The 23,819-nt window shown below is 38.1% G+C and overlaps 1 protein-coding gene across 2 annotated transcripts in view; it reads right to left on the bottom strand.

Annotated features, from left to right (window-relative positions):
- ZNF569 (zinc finger protein 569) overlaps nucleotides 1–23,819 on the bottom strand; it is a 58,249-nt gene that overhangs the window by 4,519 nt on the left and 29,911 nt on the right. Inside the window, exons 1-3 of one of the 2 annotated variants that reach the window (XM_044256422.1) lie at nucleotides 9,173–9,506; nucleotides 5,240–5,366; nucleotides 4,785–4,880 (exon numbers count right to left, since the gene is read on the bottom strand). In XM_044256422.1, the coding sequence (XP_044112357.1) occupies nucleotides 4,785–4,880; nucleotides 5,240–5,273 (130 nt within the window). In that variant the 5' untranslated portion in view covers nucleotides 5,274–5,366; nucleotides 9,173–9,506. Of the gene's footprint in view, nucleotides 1–4,784; nucleotides 4,881–5,239; nucleotides 5,367–9,172; nucleotides 9,507–23,819 lie in introns of those variants that run through there. The other variant, XM_044256421.1, reaches the window with a different exon arrangement.

Raw genomic sequence — 23,819 nt, 5'->3', positions numbered from 1 at the left:
TACAATCACAACAAAAAATATGAAAAATATGGGAATTTAGTAAGTAAGATCCCAAGATTTCCAGAAAATTAAAATGTGCACACAGATTTGATCAAATGGAAAGGTGCTACAGGTTGAATTGTGTGTACTGCAAAAAAGATATGCTGAAGTCCTAATTCCCAGTACCTCAGAATGTGAAGTTAGTTGGAAAAAGGGTCACTGCCGATGCAACTACTTAAAATGAGGTCATACCAGAGTAGGTAGCTCATAATCTGACTGGTGTTCTGACAGAAAGGATGCAATGTGAACAGACAAACACAGGGAGAACAACATGAGAATAAAGACACAGGCTGGCCTTGTGCCATTGCAAGCCAAGAAATGTCTAGGGCTACTAGAAGCTGAAAGAGGGAAGAAAGGGTCCTTCCTCTATAGATTTCAGAGGGAGCATGGCCTGGCAACACCTTGATTTAGGATTTCTAGCCTCCAGAACTGTGAGAATAAATTCCCGTTATTCTAAGCCACCCAGTTTGTGGTACTTCATTATGGCATCCCTAGGAAACTAAGAAAATCACATTGCTGGAAAAGAACATTCAACCACAAAAATGACGTTTATTCACAAACTAAACTATCAATGTAATTTCATTAAAAATATTTGAAAATACAGGTTACATACAGCTCAAAGGAAAACGATGCTAGGGGTTACCACCTTAGGAAATGTGTAAGAGAAGAGCTATTTTTCAATATGTATCCTTTTGTACCTTAGAGCTTTTATACTATAAGCATGTATTATGTATTTTCAAAAGTAAATAAAATTGTTCTGAGTACTGCACTAATAAAGTGAGAACAAACAATGGGCAGATAAAAACTCAATCAAAGAGTTGGAACATAAAATTGGAAGAGCCTACTTAGCATGACTGGACAGGGAGTAGGTAAGGTGAGCAGAAGGGAAAACAAAGAGGGAGAAATTAAGCTTAAATATGGTATAATAAATACATGAATTTATTTCATCCAATCCCAAATCACACCAATGTGAGATAAAGAAAAATGCATAAACTTACAAAGACTATCCAAGAATAGATGGAAGACCATTCTCTTAAGAAATGGAAACAGAAATGCTGTCAAGTCAGGAACATGAGGCAGAGGATACAAAATAAAGGAACTGCCTCAAGCATAGAGTAACTACAAACCTACCTACTTACTGAAGTATAACATTCAGTTCCCTGTTGCTGCTTAGCTCCGAGGTTGGAAAAAGGAGATTTTTCTCCCTCTCTGCCAGACTGATAATAAAGGAAGGGAAAATTCCTGTGCAACTGTAAAGCAGGTAAACTTAAGAGACTTGGTTGCACATTACACATGTGAAAAGGCAGAATACTAACCTTTTGGGTAACTTAGGAGAAAAAGAGAAGTCCCATTAAGCAAATGATGTTGAAGGTCAGATTAGGCTGCCAAAGTACATCCAAAGAGAAATGAAAAAGAATTTGATTCCACAACAATAAAGGGCTTCAATATGAAAAACAGATGCATTCATATACAAGAATTGGTAAACTTTTTTCTTAACGTGTCAGATAGTAAATGTTTTAGGCTTTGTGGGTCATACAGTCTTTGATCCAACTATTCAAGTTTGCCATTATAATGTGAAAGCAATCCTACACAAGATGTAAATGACTGGGTGTGGCTATGTTTTAATAAAACTGTATTTTCAAAAATAAGAGGCAGGCTTACAAACCATAGTATAGTTTGCTGATGATCCCTGTTCTAGATCAGAGTACTCATTTTCTTTCCCTAACATTACCCTTTTTTAAAAAAGCAAGTCAAGGAAGAACTAGCCTACCACTAAAAATGAGAAGGTGCTAAAACCAGATCTGTAAGATGTATTACAAAAGAAAAAACATAAAAGAAACATGATATAAAGAAAGAAGAAAAAAGGCACCAGCTAAACAATTATGGCACACAGTAAAGGAAAATGTTGGCTATTTCCACAAATGGCAAGGCTTAATGATAATAAATCTATAAATCAAGAGCTGAAAATATAAACAAATGAGGTGAAAATAAGAAAACAGAAAGGGATAGGTGAAAAAAATAAGTGGTAGTACCAAGGAAAGAAATGGAAGAGAAAAATAAAACCAAGCAAAATGAAGAATACCATGCAAATGTGGAGGAAAAGAGACTAGGTAGTACTTTTAGTATTGAAATTATGGTACGGTAGCCTCACAGTGAATAAGCTAATGGTAAAACAAATTCTGATGCATCACTGGGCTTACATAAAGTAGCATAAACCTCCAAGACCACCACAACACACTCCACCAACCACACCTGAATACCATACACTAAAAAATGAATAAAACAAAAACAAACAAGTATTAGGCAAAATCAGGTCTGCAAGAGGGTTTTAGAAAGCAAGTGGGAAGATGAATTTGACTTGACTTCCTAGACAAATGAAAGCCTATTAACTGAAGCATAAGCTTCGGGCCAGGAATAAGGAAAAGAAGATCAACTGAGGTTCCTACAAAAAGCCAGCATATTCAAAGAATGGTCAACTGGTCTTCACTTGGTAATGGCTGTTGGCATCTATCAGAAGCACATAGGAATCATCTTTGGAAGAATGCAACCCCAATTTAGGACAACAAGATTATTGCAAAAAGGTTTAAAAATGCTGAATTCACAATCAGCAGTCATCAAGCATGTGAAGAATCAAGTACAATAAGCAAATCATCAAAACAATATATTTAATCCTGAGGACATAAAATATTAGAATTGTCAGATACAAAAAACAGAACAACTACATAGACTATCTTGAAAAAAGCAAAGGATAAAAACACAAACATGAACAAGCCACAGAAATCAGGGGCGAGAAAGACATAGGAGAAAAAAAGCCAAAAAAAAAAAAAAAAAAGAAAAGAAAAGAAAACGAGATAAAAGACGAATAGACACAGCTGAAGAAGGAATGAGTAAATCTGAAGATATCTAAGGTAATTACTGAGAACTCAACACAGAAAGGGAGACACAAAATAGTAAAGGAAATGAAAAAAAATATGGAGGAAAAAAGATCTAGCCTCTGTCTTTAGGAGTCCCAGAAGGAGATGTAGAGAGAATGAAGGAAGTCAATATCTGATGATGTTGGCTAAGAAATCTACAGCATTAAGGAAGACAAAAATAAGAGCATCATGGGAAATGTTATACTAATAGATTGGAAAATACAGATGAAACAAGTTGTTAAATAGACTACCTTGGAACATGAGTGTATAGTAAAACTTTACAGATACAGAGCAAACAAGTATTTATGGAAATTAGGTTGTTCAACTCTGTAAAAATTAATTTGAAAACCAGAATTAAGTAGGTAATTTTCTAGAACACTATAACCTATTACCAAAAACTAATGCCAAAAGATACAAAACACCTATAGAGAACAGTATAAAGTAACAATGGATAAAAGCTGTCAAGAGCACTTTACCTCAATAACCCACAAGGCCCAAATAGGTGAACAAGTAAGATAAACCAAAATTTTAAGGGAGTTATTTGCTATTACAAGTACTCCAGAAGAAGGAGAAATGGTTTTAAATTCTAATTATGAAACCAGTGTAACAGTGCATCCAAAGCCTGAAAAAGTTTGAACAATTATTTAAATTCATGGTAAAAATGTAAGCATGAGTAATTACGAAGAAGTATGAAGACATAATTCACCTATATACATGAATGAAAAAATCATAGGATAATCTCTTGTAAGGAAAGATTATTTTAACTAAATGAACATTAAAAAAAAACTTAAGGTTCCAAAAGTACCTCAAAGAGGAATGTCCAACTGTGAAAAAATACTGGAAAAAGATACAAAAGATAAAAGGCTTCTCACATCAATATAGTCATATAAATTAAAAATTCAACAGAAAAACAGGCAAAAGACATAGGCCATTTATAAAGAAATACAGAGCTTAAACATATGAAAACATCCTCGATTTCACTCATAATAAAGGAAATACAAATTCAAACTAAAATGAATTGTTTTTCACCTATCAAATTGGGAAAGTTTTTAAAAATGCTAAGACTATGTCAGCAGAAATCCCTGGTAGAAATAAAAATGTAGTTTCTTTGGAGCAAAAAAAGACTTGGCACTATCTACTACCAAATTAGAAATATATGCACATATGTGTATATACATATTGCCTATATGTGTATGTATATGTATGTGGGTCTATGTGTGTGTATAAATACATGTGCAGACAACTGTGTGCACAAATACATGGCAAATGCAGCAGAAAAATAAAGCTATGAGAAAAGTATCACTGACTTGAAAACTTACTGAGTAAAACAGCTGTAGCCATTACTGAAGTATGAAAGCAAAAGCTAAAAATACAATGGGAAATGTAACTAAGTACAAAATAAAATACTAAGGCATTTATAATAGAAGGAAGAAAAGAAAGTTTTTAACATAAATGTCAACAGTTTAGTTGAGCAACTGGTTATGTGAATATGCGAATGCAAAATGAAAGAATCCTATGTAACAAGGTGGGCAGAGGGACTGAAGATGCTAGTAACAGAATGATTGTCAAAGTAAAGCTGGAAGTGAATTAGGAAATGCTAACACACGGATAAAAAGGCCAACTAGTCCTTTAAGTTCTGTGGAAAGAAGAATGTTATCTAGAAAAGACATCTTAGGTTAGTAAATTATTCATATAGACTATTATTACTTAAAAGTCTACAGTCTCTAGGAAAATATATTTGGAGAACATTTCAGAGGGGTCAACTAGTCATGGATTAACCATTAAAGAGTTCTGGTCCCACCTCACTTGTCTGTTCCCTCCCTAACTAACCTGGATAGTGTCTCCTTAACACTTCTTCCTCCACCACCCAAGGCTCCTCTTCTTGCTCCAACTTGAAAATCACATCAGGTTTGGTGAATGGACAGCCTGTCAAGGTAAGTAACATAAGATTTGGGCATAAACACCAGGAACAAAAAAATCATTCAACATCTCAGAACACTAAAAAAAAATAAAAAATAAAAAATAAAAAAAAATCATTCAAGAATTGACACTGGTCCAGGGAAACCAGGCTTTCTGAAGGACAAGGACATGGTTTGTGGGGATGCTGCCCCTGAAACATAAGGGGGATGACCATTAGTTTTGAAAGCTGCAGCACATATATTCATGTAAGCAAAGGCACCTCAAGGCGAAACCAGTCTAACATTTAAAGGTTCCACACATTTCAGAAATTTGGGGGAAAAGTATTTTACTCCCAGAATTTGAGTTATACAAGAAACTACCCTTACCCACTGTGATTAAGTTGTTATAGTTTTCTAGCATCACATTCCGGTACAGGTTCCTCTGAGCAGGATCCAACTGCTGCCACTCTTCCTGGGTGAAGTCAATAGCCACATCTTTGAATGTCACTGTTCCCTGTAACAACACACTCCTACTTAATCTGAAGTAATCCATTTTAAATGATGTAGAAAACATACTGAACCATGTTCTCAGAGTATCCAAAGGTACGAGATTATTTAAAATTTTATGGGGTTTTGTTACAAACAACAACATAAAAAAACCCAACATATTAACAACATTCTATCAGTCTGTGTTCATTCACAGAATCAGCAAGCATGTATCTTAAATACCTACCATAGGTTTAAAGAGATCTTCGGCACCAAATTATACTGAGTGTGGAAAATGGGAGGAATATAAAACTATACTCATGTGGTCTGGGAACTCACTAGATGCTTGTGACTCATTAAGGTAGGCAAAAATGAAAACTGGATTTGGGTGGAAGCAGAAACAGGGAGAGAATGATATACACAATTTGAAGTGCAGTAGCAGCTGGATGTATTGTTCATTAGATCAAGAGAAATTTAGAAAAATGAGGATGTTTTGTTCATAAGCCTATAATAAGTGTATGCAGCCATGAAAATGGGAAAATGGGAAATGCTAACTTTGTTAGCAAACAACAGATAAATAAAAACAATTTAAAAAGATTAACAAAGTTTTTTAAATGGTCTGAACCATGCTGAACTAGAAGCATGAGAAAAGAGTATCAAGAAAGCTTTAGAGTAAGTTCAGAAATGAGGTACCCGTGACAAGTTTTATGAGAGCAATATGATTTGTATATAGAAATATAATGCAATCTTCCTAGTTAAAAACTGTATCAAGAACTAATGATGTACTATACAGTGGCTAAATGAACATAATAAAAAAATAATAATACCTGAATAATAATAATAATAAAATATAATAATAATAATAAAAAACCTGAAATGTTCAAAAGATTAACAGAGGAAAAAAATCTTCAACAGCAACAGAACAAAGAGGTCTGTCCAAACTTCCTACCCTTTGAGGAATTTCTATGAGAGACTGGGTGAGATGAAATCACCAGGAGCTAATTCACAATCCATGTTTTTAAGAATTTATTTGTAGGTCTAAAAGGACCCTACGAATATGAACATCTACTAACACAAAGGGTTCAGAGTAGGCTGTAGGATTGAAATCCTCTTTTGGAATCCTTTTTAATAAGTATCAAGACCTTTGAAGTAAACAGGCTTAAGAAACCAAAGGCCATATGCCTGAATATGGCTCATTTGTTTCCCTGACTCAACAACTTGATTTCCATCTATGGACAAAAGTGCTTTTGTGGGAGCTGTCAGAGCACCATACACCAAGAGGCGAAGGAGGAGACTCGCCTACTCATGCTTGGGGTAACAGGCATTTAAGAGCTCAGCTCTAGGTGTGGATTTTGTAATGACCCATAAACCAATCTACCCCTCTTGGCTGAGGTCCTGGACCTTTGGAAAATACTGTCTAGACAATCACCCATGAATAAGAGAACTTTTGTTCTCTTATGTCCCAGCATATTGCTGAGAGAAAAAAAAAAAAATATATATATGAGTTTGGACTTATCACAGGGGATAAGAAGAACAGTGTGATTTTACTCACATCACCTATCTCCCAAGGTAGCACAGTTTAGGACCATGAGGGATGTTCATAGCCGATGAACTTATCCATGGAGGAAAGTGAGAATGTATGAGTGAGCACTTGGTTTCCTAGCTGCGTGGGATAGAGCCAAAGTGGCTTATTTCTCTTTCACTGCATCCAGAGTACTTAATTCTGAGCTGCATCCCTGGAGGGTTAATGAGTCTGGGAGAATAGCAGATAAAAGAATCTCATAAGGCATTAAAGGGATCCACATCTTACTGTGTTGCAAACTCCACTAAGAAGACTGCTCATGAGCTGCTGCATGTTTTTTGCCTACAAATCCCCCTCACCCGTGGGCACCCTCAGAGTTCTGCAGACCTCATCTCCACAAACTCCCACCCCACAGCAGAGAGCCAGTCTGAATGCAGGCAAGGAAGAGACCAGAAACGTGAGTTTTAGTGCTGCCTTTGGAAAAACAAGGAGGCTGTCTGCAAGCAACCTAGTGTGCTGTAGGATGAAGAGAAGGTAGACAAGCTTAAGAATTCTGCTACAAGAAAGAGCAAGAACAGTGGGGCAGGTGTATTAATAGAAGTTCTAAGAAAGCCTCAGAATCCCTAGCAGTGCTGATGAAAGTTATTTCTCTCCTTCAGGAGAGAAATTAACTACTTTTAAGTAGTTAATGACTGGAGGATGTGAGAGCTACTTCAGATGTGAAGACAGCAAGGCAGAAACTTCAAGGAATATGAAGAAAATCAAGGAAACATGATACTGCCAAAGGATCACAATAATCTATCAGTAACTGATCTCAAAGACATGGAAATGTGATTTTCCCAATAAATATTTCCAAGTAGCTGTTTTAAGGAAACCCAAAGAGCTATAAAAAACACAGAAACATATCTTGATATTAGGAAAACAGACATGAACAAAATCAAAATTTCTCAGAGAAATCATAAAAAAGAACCAAACATTCTGGAGCAGAAGAATACAATAAATGAAACAAAAATGCACTAAAGAGCATCAACAACACAATGGATTAAGCAGAAGAAAGAATCTGTGAGTTAGAAGACAGAACTATAAATGATCTGTTCAGAGAAGAAAAAGAGTGAAGTCTACATGAATCATGGTGCATCATCAAACAAAACTATATTCATATTATGAAAATCTCAGAATGTGAAGACTGAGAAAAAGGGGGCAGAAAGCCTATTTAAAGAAAAAATGCCTGAAAACTTCCAAATCTGGAGACTGTATTATCCAAGTTCATAAAGCTCACAACTCTTGAGATCAAGAGCTGAAGCATACTCTACTGACAGAGCCAGCCAGGTACCCACCACTGTATTCTTTAAACTTAATAAAGCTGAAAATTATTTTTTTAAAAAGCAAAGTGCCAAAGTTTTAAGATCCTGAAATTCAGGGAGTTCTTGGGAATTCCCTTTAATGGGGCTAATGACCAACCTAAGCTTGAACAAAGCGCCTGGTTAAGAAGTAGGGCTGAGGAGAAAACATAATGCAGAAAGCTGGTCCTAGCATAATGGTTTCACTAATCACATAGAAGGACAGAACCATGTAAGATGAATTCTTGATAATACTGCCTCAGCCTCATATTTCTCCTAAGATGGATCAATAAACTAGTAAATAAAATTTAAAAACAAACACCACAGATTTGGCAAGAAAATCCTAACTGCACCCAACTCAAGAGTGAGAGAATTCAAAAAGAAATAATTAAATAATCTTGAAAATACTTAATATAATTTTGCAAATGTGAAAATAGCCTAAAAATGAGAAATCTAGACATATACATAAATCTCCAGATTTAAAAGTTTCTATTTTATTTATTTATTTGTCAGACAGAGGATGCAGGACTTGAACCTAGGGCCCTGGGATCATGACCTCAGCTGAAGGCAGACACTTAACTGACTGAGCCCCCCAGGCGACCCTAAAAGTTGATGTTTTAAACATAAATAATGGGGGCGCCTGGGTGGCTCAGTGGGTTAAAGCCTCTGCCTTTGGCTTAGGTCATGATCTCAGGGTCCAGGGATCGAGCCCCGCATCGGGCTCTCTGCTCAGTGGGGAGCCTGCTTCCTCCTCTCTCTCTGCCCGCCTCTCTGCCTACTTGAGATCTGTCTGTCAAATAAATAAATAAAATCTTAAAAAAAAACCAAACATAAATAATGAAGCAGACAAACACTAACCCTATCTACCCTGCTAGCACTGCCTGCCCCAACCCGACGTCCCCCTGCCAACCTTCCCCACCCAACTCATCCACCTCAGTAGGCATTCCTCTAAAGCAGCTTCTACCTCCTTACCCTTGGCAGGTAGCCTTGGACAGAACTGTGCCACTCTCAATGGATTCCTGCTCTGGGGAGGAGGACCGATAACAGCACACACTAGTGCACATGCAGTTCCTGAAGCAGGGTCTCTTAGTTGGTTGTACAGGGAGCAAACTCTGCCCTTCAGTGCACCTGCAGCTGTGACAGAGAGGCTAATTGTAGACAGGTAGGCTAAAAGTTGGCCCTACCCACCAATAAGCACATGTTGGTGGTAGCCAGGCCCCCTGAAAACTCAGGGAGCAAATTCTGCTCAATATGCCCACAAAAAGCAAAGCAGGGAGTGCCTTGGTGGCTCAGTCAGTTAAGTGTCTCCCTGCTCAAGCCTGCTTCTCTCTCTCCCTCTACCACATCCCGTTTGTGCTTTCTCTCTCCCTGTCAAATAATTAAAAAAAAAAAAAAAAAAAAAGCAAATCGGGTCATTGCAGCTGGCTTGGCTAAGGCAAATACAGTTCAGGCACAAGAGGAGGGAGCATGAAACCTACACAGGGGACACCAGTGGAGTACCTGGTTCTGGTCACCAGTAGGGATTGCATTACATGGAACCACAGGACCTCTTCTACATAAGCCTCAACTTTCAAAACCAGGAGATGTAGCTCACCTACGTAGTACACAAAAAACATACACAGAAAATCAGACAAAAGGAGACAGAAGAGTATGTCCCAAATGGAAGTACAAGACAAAATCAGAGTTAAAAAGCTAAACTAAATGGAGATAAGCAATATGCCTGAAAAAGAATTCAAAGTAATGATCATAAAGATTCTGACAGGACATGAGAAAAGAGTGGATGAACTCAGAATTCAGCAAAGGCATAGAAAATATGAAAAAGAACCAACCAGAGCTGAAGAATTCAACAACTGATATAAAAAAATACTAGAGGACATTAACAGATTAGAGGATGCAGAAGAATGATCAGTGATCTGGAAGAAATGAAATGAGATGAATGCAAAATAAAAATAATGAGGAGGAGGAGGAAGTGGAAGAGGAGGAGAAAAAGAAAAGAAAGAAGAAAAGTGAAGAAGAAAGATATAAGAAGGAAGCAGATGCAGAAGAAGAATAGGTTAAGGGAACTCTGCAATGTCATTAAGAGAAATAACATTTGTATTATAGATATCTGAGAAGGAATGGGGGTAGGGCAGAAAACTTCAAAGAAATAATAAATGAAAACTTCCCTACTGTGGGGAAGGAAACAGCCACGTCCAGGAGCTGCAGAGAGCCCCAAACAAGATGACCCCAAGTAGGTCCACACCAAGACACACAATTACAATGGGAAAAACCTGATACAGAGAGAATTTTAAAGCAGCAAAAGACAAGAAAAGTTACATAACAAGGGAAACCTCATAAAGTTATTAGATGATTTTTCAGCAGAAACTTTGCAGGCCACAAGAAAGTGGCAAGAAATATTCAAAGTGCTGAAAGGGAAAAACCTACAACCAAGAATACTCTATCCAGCAAGGTTATCATTCAGAATAAAAAGAGAGATAAAGAGTTTCCCAGATGAAAAAAAAAAAAAGTTAAAGGAGCTCATCACCATTAAACCATCTCTATAAGAAATGTTAACAAGAAATCTTTAAGTGGGAAAAAAAGGCTAAAACTAGGGGTAAGAAAATTATCTAAGAAAAAAATTCACACGTAAAAGCAAATATATAATAAAGGTAGTAGATTAATCACTTAAAAGGCCAGTACAGAAATTAAAACATAAAAGTAGCAACATTGATTATATCTATGAAAATTAGTCAAGGGGCACAAAAGTAAAAGATGTAAAATATGACATCATTATATATATAAAATGTCGAGGCAGAGTAAACACTCAGAGCTTTTAGAATGTGTTCAAACTCAAGCAACAACTTAACATACACTGCTGTACACAAAAGATGTTATATATGAACCTAAAGATAACCACTAATCAAAAATCTATAATACATACACAAAAACTAAAGGGAAAAGACCCCAAGAATAAGACCAAGAAAAACCCCATCAAACCACACAGGAAGAGATCTTTTTAAGAAAAAAACAGAAGAGCTAAAAGTAAGAAAACAACAAAATGGTAATAAGTATATACCTATCAATAATCCTTTAAATGTAATGACTAAATGCTCCAATCAGAAGACACAAGGTACTAAATGGATAAAAAACCCAATACCTATCTATATGCTATCTATAACAGAGTCACTTCAGATCTAAGGAAACACAGAGACTGAAAATGAACAGATGAAAAAACATATGCCAGGATACCAATACTTATATAAACAGAACAGACTTTAAAAAAGACTAGCAAGAGACAAAGAAGGGTACTGCATAATGATAAAGGGATAAATACAAGTGGAGGATATAACAATTGTAAATATCTACATACCCAATACATATATAAAAGACATTAACAGACATAGAGAAATTGAGAATAATATAGTAGTATTAAAAGGCTGTAAGAACCCACTTAAACCAATGGATAGATCAATCAAACAAAAAATCAACAAGGAAACAGTGGCTCTGAATGACACATTAGACAAGATGGACCTGACAGATACATACAGAACATTACTTCCCCAAACAGCAGAATACACATTATGTTCAAGGGGGCATGAAAAATTCTCCAGGACAGATAATATTTAGACATCAAAAGAAGTCTCAATAAATATAAGAAGACTGAAATCACATAAAGCATCTTTTCTACCTCAATATGAAATGAAAACAGAAGGAAAAAACTGGGAAAAACAAACACATGGAGGCTAAAAAACAGGTTATTAAACAACCAATGGGTCAACAAAGAAATCAATGAGGAAATTTAAAAATATATGGAGACAAATGAAAATGAAAACACTGCAGTCCAAAATTTGGGGGATGTTGAAAAAGCTGTTAGAAAAGAGTTTATTGTGATACCAGGCCTACGTCAAGAAACAAAATTCTCGGGGCGCCTGGGTGGCTCAGTGGGTTAAAGCCACTGCCTTTGGGACGCCTGGGTGGCGCAGTTGGTTGGACGACTGCCTTCGGCTCAGGGCGTGATCCTGGAGTCCCGGGATCGAGTCCCACATCAGGCTCCCAGCTCCATGGGGAGTCTGCTTCTCCCTCTGACCTTCTCCTCGCTCATGCTCTCTCTCACTGTCTCTCTCTCAAATAAATAAATAAAATCTTTAAAAATAAAAATAAAAAAAATAAAAAATTAAAAAAAAAAAAAAAAAAAGCCACTGCCTTTGGCTCGGGTCATGATCTCAGGGTCCTGGGATCGAGCCCCGCATCGGGCTCTCTGCTCCGCGGGGAGCCTGCTTCCTCCTCTCTCTCTGCCTGCCTCTCTGCCTACTTGTGATCTCTGTCTGTCAAATAAATAAATAAAAATCTTTAAAAAAAAAAAAAAGAAACAAAATTCTCAAACAATCTAACCTTATACCCTAGGAGTTTGGAAAAGCACAACAAATGAAACCTAAAGCCAGCAGAAGAAAGGAAATGATAAAGATCAGAACAAAAATAAAGGATATAGAAACTAAAAGAACAACAGGAAAGAGAATTGAAACCAGGAGCTGGGTCTTTGAAAAAATTAATAAAATTGATAAACTTCTAGCTAAATTTACCAGAGAAATCACAAATACATAAAATCACAAACCAGGGAGGAAAAATAACAATGAATACCACAGAAATACATATAATTATAGGAGAATTATTATGAAGACTATATGCCAACAAATTGGAGAACCTGGAAGAAATGGATAAATTCCTCCAACATATAAACTACCAAAACTAAAACAGGAAGAAATAGAAAACCTGGATAGTAAAACAAAAACAAAAACAGCAAAGAAGTCGAATCAGTAATCAAAAACTCCCAACAAAGTAAGTCCAGGGCCACATGGCTTCAGAGGTGAATTCTACCAAACATTTATTTATTTATTTATTTAGATTTTATTTATTTATTTTAGAGAGAGAGACAGTGAGAGAGAGCATGAGTGAGGAGGTCAGAGAGAGAAGCAGACTCCCCATGGAGCTGGAAGCCCAATGCGGGACTCGATCCCGGGACTCCAGGATCATGACCTGAGCCGAAGGCAGTCGTCCAACCAACTGAGCCACCCAGGCATCCCTCTACCAAACATTTAAAGGAGAGTTAATACCTATTCCTCTCAAACTATCCCAAAAAGTAGAAGAGGAAGGAAAACTTTCAAATTCATTATATGAGGCCAGCACTACCCTGAATCAGATAAAGTCATCATTAAAAAAGAGAACTACAGGCCAATATCCCTGATGAACATAGATGCAAAAATTCTCAGCAAAATACAAGCAAACCAAATCCAACGATACATTTAAGGTATCATTCATCATGATGAAGTGGGAACTATTCCTGGGTTGCAAGGGCAGTTCAATATTCACTAATCAATCAACATGATACATCACATTAATAAGAGAAGGCTAAGAACCACATGATCATTTCAGTACATGCTGAAAAAGCATCTGAACCAAGTATAGCGATAGCATCTATTCATACTAAACACACTCAACAAAGTAGGATTAAAGGGAACATACCTCAACATAATAAAGGCCATATATAAAAAACCCACAATACCCTAAATGAGGAAAAACTCGGAGCTTTTTCCTGTACTGTCAGGAACAAGACAGGGATGTCCACTCTCACCACTTTTATTTAACATAGTACTGGAAGTCTATGAGAAAACAAAAAGAAATAAAAGGCATCCAAACTGGTATGGAAGAAGTAAAACTTTCACTATTTATAGATGACATGATACTATATAGAGAAAACCCAAAGACTCCACCAAAAAACTGCTGGAACTGATAAACGAATTCAGCAAAACCACAGGATACAAAATCAATCAGAAATCTGTTGCATTTCTATACTTCAACAGTGAAGCAGCAGAAAGAGAAATCAAGGAATCAACCCTACTTACAAATGCCCAAAAACAGTAAAATACCTAAGAATAAACCTAACCAAAGAGGTAAATGACCTGTACTCTAAAAACTATAAAACAATGATGAAAGAAACTGAAGATGACACAAAGAAATAGATACTCAATGCTCACAGACTGGAAGAACAAATATTGTTAAAATGCCTATATTCCCCAAGTCAGTCCAAATATTTAAGGCAATCCCTAGCAAAATATCAACAGCATTTTTCACAGAACTAGAACAAACAATCCTAAAATTTGTATGGAACCATGAAAGACCCAGAATAGACCCAGTTTTGTTTTGAAAACAAAAGCAAAGTTGGAGGCATCACAATTCTGGAGTTCAAGGTTTATTACAAAATCTATAATAATTCTGTCTGTTTCCATAGTTTGGCGATTGTGGACATTGCTGCTATCAACATTGGAGTAACATATGGCCCTTCTTTTGACTACATCTGTATCTTTGGCATTGAGCATAAACAATGAAAACTGAACAAGAAACACTGAAAAAATAAAATTAAATAAATAAAAGCCCAAAGCTGTAATAATCAAAACAGTATGGTACTGACACAAGAACAGACAATGGAATGGCTCAGAGGAACACAAGACTCAGAAATGAACCCACAATTATATGGTCAATCTTTGACAAAGCAGAAAAGAATATCCAATGGTTAAGACAGTCTTTTCAACAAATGGTGTTGGGAAAACTGGACATCAAAATGCAAAATGAAAATACTAATTCAAAAAGATATATGCAGGAGCACCTGGGTGGCTCAGTGGGTTAAGCCTCTGCCTTCGGCTCAGATCATGATTTCAGGGTCCTGGGATTGGTTTCAGGGTCCTGGGATCAAGCCCCACATCAGGCTCTCTGCTCAGCAGGGAGCTGCTTCCCCTGCCCTCTGCCTGCTGCTCTGCCTGCCTGTGATCTCTCTCTCCCTCTGTCAAATAAATAAAATCTTAAAAAAAAAGTATGCACCCCTGTGTTTACTGCAGTCTTCTTTATAATAGCCAAGATACCAGAGTCCGCTGATAGATGAATAGATTTTAAAATGTGATATATATACAAACATACATGATGGAATATTAATCAGCCATAAAAAATGAGATCTCACCATTTGAAAAAATATAGATGCATCCAGAGGGTATTAGTGAAATAAGCCAGAGAAGGAAAGACAAATATCAGCTGATTTCACCTCTATATGAAATCTTAAATACAAAACAAATGAACATACCAAAAAAACACCCACAACCCCACAAAATACTCAAATACAAAGAACTACTGGTTGCCAGAGGGCAGATGTGTGGAGGGAATGAGTGAAATAAAGGAGATTAAGAGGTGTGACCTCCCACTTATAAAATACATAAGTCACAAAAATGAAGAGTAGAGCACAGAAAACAAAGTGAATAATTTTATAATATTTTTGTATAGTGATAGGTGGTAACCACTTATCATGGTGAGCAATGAGTAATTTAAGAATTGCTGAATCAAATACTATACACTTGAAAGGAAACGGCATAGTTTGTCAATCATACTCCAATAATAAAATAAATAAAAGGAAATATGAAACCTACACCCTCTAAAAAGAAAAAGAAGAAATCTGTTAACAGTGTGCTACCGTAGCACAGAACATTACTCTTTTACTCCAGGATGTATTCTTCCCCTTTTCCAAAGTTTTGCCTGGGCTCATGGCCTCCTGAAATAAATTATCATTTTAAAATTCCTTGGAAAAGGTATTTTTATATAATAATAATTCTAGACAATGAGATGAAAGTAGAAATATTATGTGTAACTACTGGTAAGTGAGTTTAAAGGGATGAGGTGATACCTTTTCTGTCTTCCCCCTTCCTATGGAATAGTAAGGAAATGTGACAGCCAGGTAAATACACATTTGGTCTAATGAAGCAGAAGCGAACTATTAGAGGATGAGATAGAGTAATGATATAGAAGTTTTCTGGTTTCCTATACCTTGGAGACAGAGGACTAGATCTGTTTGTTGGTACCTGAACTTCTACATGAGGGACAAATAAAATTCTGTCCTGTTTAAGCAACTGTTATCTAGGATTGCTATCACAAGCCATCAATAGTTAAATCTACATAGACAGATAAAAATGCTCATGCCAGACAGAGAGCATTTCAAACTACCTTTGCAGCAACGATGAAGATATGTTCTAAGATCCCCTTCAACAGAATCAACTTTGAGAAGCATAGTTGGTGGACATCCTCCAGCTGTTCTTTCTTTGCTTCTACTATTGAGTTCATGCTGAGACCATGATCTTCCCAAGATACTTCCAGCTAAGACTAACAGTGAGGGTATTAAAGCCTGGACCATTTCTACCTGATGTGAGACTCTTCTAATAAGAAATGTTTGGTCGCTGAACTGGCTAAGGCTTTATCAGAGTTGCATGATGATCTGAGTTACCAGAAGAATCAACAAGCTTAAAAAGAAATAGATTAAAAGAAACTATACAATCTGAGGAAGAAAGAAAAAAATTTTTGAAAATGAACACAGACTTAGAAATGTGAATCAGCAATAAGGATATGAACATAGGTATAGATGAACATCAGAAAGAGAGGAAAGGACAAAAAAGAATTAAAAGAAATGGCTGAAAACATCCTGGTTTGATATTTAAAAACCCCCTAATACACAAATCCAAAATAGTCAATGAACTCTAAGCAGGATAAACATGGAGAGTCAAACCCAAACACTTCATATTCAAGAGGCTGAAAGGAGAATTCCAGGGAAGATGGTGGAGCAGGAGGACCCTACAAAGACAACTAGAGAACATTCACATCAGTGTAACCCAGAAAATGACCCAGGAAACGTCAAAACAACTCACTACAGCTAAATACGGAGAAGAGGCACCATCAAAGAGGGTAGGAAGGGTAGAGACATAGTTGGGAACTAAACAACCCCACGGAATCACATTCAAGAGGGAAGGATGCCGCAGGCACAGAAAGTGGAGAGAAATGGACTCTCTCACTGGGGAGTCCAGTCAGATGAATCCCCGGAACACTGGCTTTGAAAACCAAGGGGGCTAAGATTCAGGTGTTCTTATAGTAAGTGGGACTCAAATCCTAGAACTTGAAAAATCAGCCGGCTCAGCTCTGGGAGAGCTGGGTGAGAGGAAATTGAGCCCCCACCCATAAAGAGAGCACAAAAACCCCTACAGAGATACAACATAGAAATAGCAGTTTGAAAAACTCTGGGGTATAACCGGGGCGGGTGGGGGGGATTTGTTTACTAATCTCAGAGCATTGTGCTAGAAGACCGGGATCCTTGCGAGATTTCTCCAGGAATAACAAGAACCAGTACAGTGCTGACAGTTGCTGCCACCTAACTTGCTAACAGGGTGCCCTGCTTCCACATTCTTCTGTGGACATACCCCTTCCAGCCAGGCCTCAGCTCCAGATCCCATTACATAGCAGACCCACGCAAACCTTGCTAATAGCATACCTCCTGAACTCTTCCTACTTGCTTCTGTGGATTTGCCCCCTGCAAAATGCTTACTGAAAGCCCATCCAAAGCAGTGCCACAAGTCTGTCAGCGTGTAAGCAACCCTTATAGAGGCCACCACCACTCCAAAGTGACTCCTGCCCTGGTTAGAAGGAAAGATATCTACAAGCAATTATCATACTGCTGCCCTAGTAATAGTCTGGGAGCAACAACAGAAGGCACAAGTGTTGGCAACACTGTAAAATAATAATAATAAAAAAAAATAAACCCTTACGCACTGTTGGTGGGAACACAAACTGTTGCAAACACTGTGGAAAACAGTATGGAGGTTCTGCAAAAAATTAAAAAGTAAGGAGCGCCTAGGTGGCTCAGTGGGTTAAAGCCTCTGCCTTCGGTTCAGGTCATGATACCAGGGTCTTGAGATCAAGCCCCACATCGGCCTCTTGCTCAGCAAGGAGCCTGCTTCCTCCTCTCTCTCTCTCTGCCTGCCTCTCTGCCTACTTGTGATCGCTGTCAAATAAATAAATAAAACCTTTAAAAAAATAATCGTTATTACACTACCAGGTATTTACCCAAAGAAGAAGAAAATACTAATTTGAAAAGATACATGCAACCCTATGTTTATTGCAGTATTATTTATAATAATCAAATTATGGAAGCAACCGAAGTGTCTATTGATAGATGAATAAAAACGACGTGGTACACACACACACACACACACACACAGGAGTACTACTCAGACATAAAAAAGAATGAAATCTTGCCATTTGAAGCAACACAGATGGAGCCAGAGGGTATCATACTAAGTGAAACAACTCAGGCAAAGAAAAATACCATAGGGTTTCACTCATATATAAAATTAAGAAACAAAACTAACAACAAAAAAAAGACAAACTAAGAAACAGGTCCTTAACTATAGAGAACACACTAATGGTTACCTAAGGGGAGGTGGATGGGGTGGATAGGTAAAATAAGTGAAGGGGATTAAAAGTACACGTATAATTACCACTGAGTGATATACAGAATTGCTGAATTACTGTATTGTACACATGAAACTAATACAACACTGTATGTTAACTATACTGGCATTAAAATAAAATAAAAACTTGGTTCCTGGGGGAAGATGGCAGAGCAGCAGGAGTTTCAACTGGTCCTCTAAAGTGAGCTATATATCTACCAGAACACTCTGAACACCCATGAAATCAGACTGAAATATAAGATTATACACTTGTGGATCTCCACAGGGGCAGAAGACGTCAGTGGAGAGGAAAAGTGGAGTGGGAACGCTCGGACTGATATTGGAGGATAAACAGATGGGGGAGGGAGCCACCAGAAGCGACCCACTGGAAAGTAATATTCCAATATGAAACTGCCCTGTGATTGGGGACCAGAATTAACTTGGAGTCTGGTTAAAAGCACTCAAAAAGAGCAAAAGATCCTAAGGGGCAACTGGTAGAATTGGGCGGTCTCGGGCACAGGCCTAAGCCCATGGCACCAGGACAGCCACCGCAGATGACCACCCCTGCCAGAGAGTCCAGTGGAGCCTCCAGTCCGAGGTCCCTGAGCTCGTGCCTTTCCACTGCTTGCACCACCAGTCAACTGGGCACACTCCCCCTTCTGCCAGCACCCGAGAGAGCCTAGTGTGGGCGCCAGACGGCGGTCTCTAGGACCACAGCCTTCCGTGACCGGCCATGGGGTCTGAATGCTACCAGCCCCCACATGAGAGAACCCAGCACAATCTCTGGTCGGGATCCCTTGGTGGCACCCTTCGGTGAACTGAGGGACCACTAGGTCCGAGCACACCTGCCGGTGGGCCTGGACTCCAGACAGCAGTCCTGGCAAAGGCAGCCACTGGAAGCGGGCTCCCTCGCGGTTTTAGTGGCACGGAGGTGCAGAGACAAGCGAGTGCCTCGGGTGACCACTGGGATGATGGTTGCTGGAGGTACAAAACGCCTGTGGGTGGTTGCACTGTTCAGTGGAGTTTGTAGAGGTAAAGTCTGTGTGTTCTGGACCACCCAGAGGGGAACAGTCTAAGGCTTCTCTCTTTTTCTTTACTCTGACCTTCTGAAAAAGGGCAAAAAGCTTCAGAAAAACAAATACCTCCAGAGAACAAAAGCCTGAAAAACCGGTTTCCACAAAGCCCAGCCCAGGGGATAACCTGCAGGGCAACTCAACCCAAGCAAGACTGACAGAACAATGCAACAGGCCTCTCCCTCAGAAGGCAAGCTGAAAGAACAGGAGGAAAACCACCACCGGGTCCACATAAAACTGTAAAACCCCAACATCAGGGAAAAACAATATATTAAGCTCCCGGTATTGCCTTAAAACCTGTTTATTTCATAGACACAACTTTTTAAAAAAAATTCATTCTCACACTTCTTATTCTTTTAATTTTTTTAACCTACTTACCATTACAACTAGAGGTTTAATACAACATATTCCATAACTTTTAAAATTGACCTTTTTTCATACATATACCTGTTTCTTTTTCTTTTCTTTTTTTTTTCCTTAATATACATATAGATCTAAGTTTCACGATAATTCTTTGTCCCTACTCAATAATATCTCTATATATAAATCAGTTTTAATCTTCCTCTATCTCTGGAAAGTTGAGTCCTTTAACAAAGATATCAAGATACACCCAAGAAGAACCAAAATAACCTTCTGTGCCCACTTCAAGGATTCATAACTACTCTCCCATCTTATTTGTCTGTTAGTGTTTCTGTGTATTTGTTTTTGCTCTATTATACAAATCTTATTCTTGGGGTTCATTTTGGCTGAGTTCTTTTTTTCTTATCATATACTTTTGTCGGTCTTTTTCTTTGTTCATTTTTGTTTATATACGTCATAAATCTTACTTTGGGGGCTCATTCTGGGTAGGTTCTCTTTTTTCTCTCTCTCTCTCTCTTTCTCTCTTTTTTTCTTTCTTTTTGGTGGTGACTTCTGATCACTCTGAAACTTTCCAGGGTGCACGTTGCTTGGATTGTGGTTCATATATTCAGCTATAAATCCCCTCAACCACCTCTCATCAGAATATCTAGGAGGAGGAACACCCAAGAGAGGAAAAATTCAGAGAATATGCCCCCTCTCACAGAACTGTTGGGTATGGATATAAACAGTATGTCGAAAAGGGAATTCTGGGTACCAATTATCCAGGCAATGGCTAGGTTGGAGAAAACCATTAGTGATAACACAGAATCTCTAAGAGCAGAGGTGAGAGCCAACCTGGCAGAGGTTAAAAATGCTATCAATGAGATCCTATCTAATCTAAATATTCTTTTTTTTTTAAATGCCTAATATTTATTTATTTTTTTCCCAATTTATTTATTTTCAGAAAAACAGTATTCATTATTTTTTCACCACACCCAGTGCTCCATGCAAGCTGTGCCCTCTATGATACCCACCACCTGGTACCCCAACCTCCCACCCCCCCGCCACTTCAAACCCCTCAGACTGTTTTTCAGAGTCCATAGTCTCTCATGGTTCACCTCCCCTTCCAATTTACCCAAATTCCCTACTCCTCTCTAACGCCCCTTGTCCTCCATGCTATTGGTTATGCTCCACAAATGAGTGAAACCATATGATAATTGACTCTCTCTGCTTGACTAATTTCACTCAGCATAATCTCTTCCAGTCCCGTCCATGTTGCTACAAAAGTTGGATATTCGTCCTTTCTGATGGAGGCATAATACTCCATACTGTATATGGACCACATCTTCCTTATCCATTCATCCGTTGAAGGGCATCTTGGTTCTTTCCATAGTTTGGCGACTGTGGCCATTGCTGCTATAAACATTGGGGTACAGATGGCCCTTCTTTTCACGACATCTGTATCTTTGGGGTAAATACCCAGGAGTGCAATTGCAGGGTCATAGGGAAGCTCTATTTTTAATTTCTTGAGGAATCTCCACACTGTTCTCCAAAGAGGCTGCACCAACTTGCATTCGTGTAAGAGGGTTCCCCTTTCTCCACATCCTCTCCAACACATGTTGTTTCCTGTTTTGTTAATTTTGGCCATTCTAACTGGTGTAAGGTGATATCTCAATGTGGTTTTAATTTGAATCTCTCTGAGGGCTAATGATGATGAGCATTTTTTCATGTGTCTGATAGCCATTTGTATGTCTTGATTGGAGAAGTGTCTGTTCATATCTTCTGCCCATTTTTTGATGTGTTTGTCTGTTTCGTGTGGGTTGAGTTTGAGGAGTTCATTATAGATCCTGGATATCAACCTTTTGTCTGTACTGTCATTTGCAAATATCTTCTCCCATTCCGTGGGTTGCCTCTTTGGTTTTTTGACTGTTTCCTTTGCTGTGCAGAAGCTTTTGATTTTGATGAAGTCCCAGAAGTTTATTTTCGCTTTTGTTTCCTTTGCCTTTGGAGACGTATCTTGAAAGAAGTTGCTGTGGCTGATATCAAAGAGATTACTGCCTATGTTCTCCTCTAAGATTCTGATAGATTCCTGTCTCACGTTGAGGTCTTTTATCCATTTTGAGTTGATCTTTGTGTACGGTGTAAGAGAATGGTCGAGTTTCATTCTTCTACATATAGCTGTCCAGTTTTCCAAGCACCATTTATTGAAGAGACTTTTTGCCACTGTATATTTTTTCCTGTTTTGTCGAAGATTAATTGACCATAGAGTTGAGGGTCCATATCAGGGCTCTCTACTCTGTTCCACTGGTCTATGTGTCTGTTTTTATGCCAGTACCATGCTGTCTTGGTGATCACAGCTTTGTAATAAAGCTTGAAATCAGGTAAGGTGATGCCGCCAGCTTTATTTTTGTTTTTCAACATTTCCTTAGCGATTCGGGGTCTCTTCTGATTCCATACAAATTTTAGGATTATTTGCTCCAGCTCTTTGAAGAATGCCGGTGGAATTTTGATCGGAATGGCATTAAAAGTATAGATTGCTCTAGGCAGTATAGACATTTTAACAATGTTTATTCTTCCGATCCAAGAGCATGGAATGGTCTTCCATCTTTTTGTGTCTTCTTCAATTTCTTTCATGAGTGTTCTATAGTTCCTCAAGTATAGATCCTTTACCTCTTTAGTTAGGTTTATTCCGAGGTATCTTATGGTTCTTGGTGCTATAGTAAATGGAATCGATTCTCTAATTTCCCTTTCTGTATTTTCATTGTTAGTGTATAAGAAAGCCACTGATTTCTGCACATTGACTTTGTATCCTGCCACGTTGCTGAATTGCTGTATGAGTTCTAGTAGTTTGGGGGTGGAGTCTTTTGGGTTTTCCATATAAAGAATCATGTCATCTGCGAAGAGAGAGAGTTTGACTTCTTCATTACCAATTTGGATACCTTTTATTTCTCTCTGTTGTCTGATTGCTGTTGCTAGGACTTCTAATACTCTGTTGAAGAAGAGTGGTGAGAGTGGGCATCCTTGTCGTGTTCCTGATCTCAATGGGAAGGCTGCAAGCTTTTTCCCATTGAGGATGATATTTGCTGTGGGTCTTTCATAGATAGATTTGATGAGGTTCAGGAATGTTCCCTCTATCCCTATACTTTGAAGCGTTTTAATCAGGAACGGATGTTGGATTTTGTCAAATGCTTTTTCTGCATCAATTGAGAGGACCATGTGGTTCTTTTCTCTTCTCATATTAATTTGTTGTATCACATTGATTGATTTACGAATGTTGAACCATCCTTGTAGCCCAGGGATGAATCCCACCTGATCATGGTGGATAATCTTTTTAATGTGTTGTTGGATCCTGTTGGCTAGGATCTTGTTGAGAATCTTAGCATCCACATTCATCAGTGATATTGGTCTGAAATTCTCCTTTTTGGTATGGTCCTTGCCTGGTTTGGGGATCAGGGTAATGCTGGCTTCATAGAAAGAGTCTGGAAGTTTTCCTTCTGCTTCAATTTTTTGAAACAGCCTCAGGAGAATAGGTGTTATTTCTTCTTGGAAGGTTTGGTAGAATTCCCCAGGGAATCCGTCAGGTCCTGGGCTCTTGTTTTTTGGGAGATTTTTGATCACTGATTCAATCTCGTTATTAGATATCGGTCTATTCAGGTTGTCGATTTCTTCCTGGTTCAATTTTGGTAGTTTATATTTTTCCAGGAATGCATCCATTTCATCTAGGTTGCTAAGCTTATTGGCATATAACTGTTCGTAATAACTTCTGATGATTGTTTCTACTTCCTTGGCGTTAGTTGTGATCTCTCCCTTTTCATTCATAATTTTATGAATTTGGGATTTCTCTCTTTTCTTTCGGATTAGTGTAGCCAGTGGCTTATCGATCTTATTGATTCTTTCAAAAAACCAGCTTCTAGTTTC

This window comes from Neovison vison, chromosome 7, assembly GCF_020171115.1.
Source record: "Neovison vison isolate M4711 chromosome 7, ASM_NN_V1, whole genome shotgun sequence".
In the NCBI taxonomy this organism is placed as follows: Eukaryota; Metazoa; Chordata; class Mammalia; order Carnivora; family Mustelidae; genus Neogale; species Neogale vison.
Note: the sequence above shows the minus strand (reverse complement) of the source record. Positions and strands in the feature narration are given on the sequence as shown.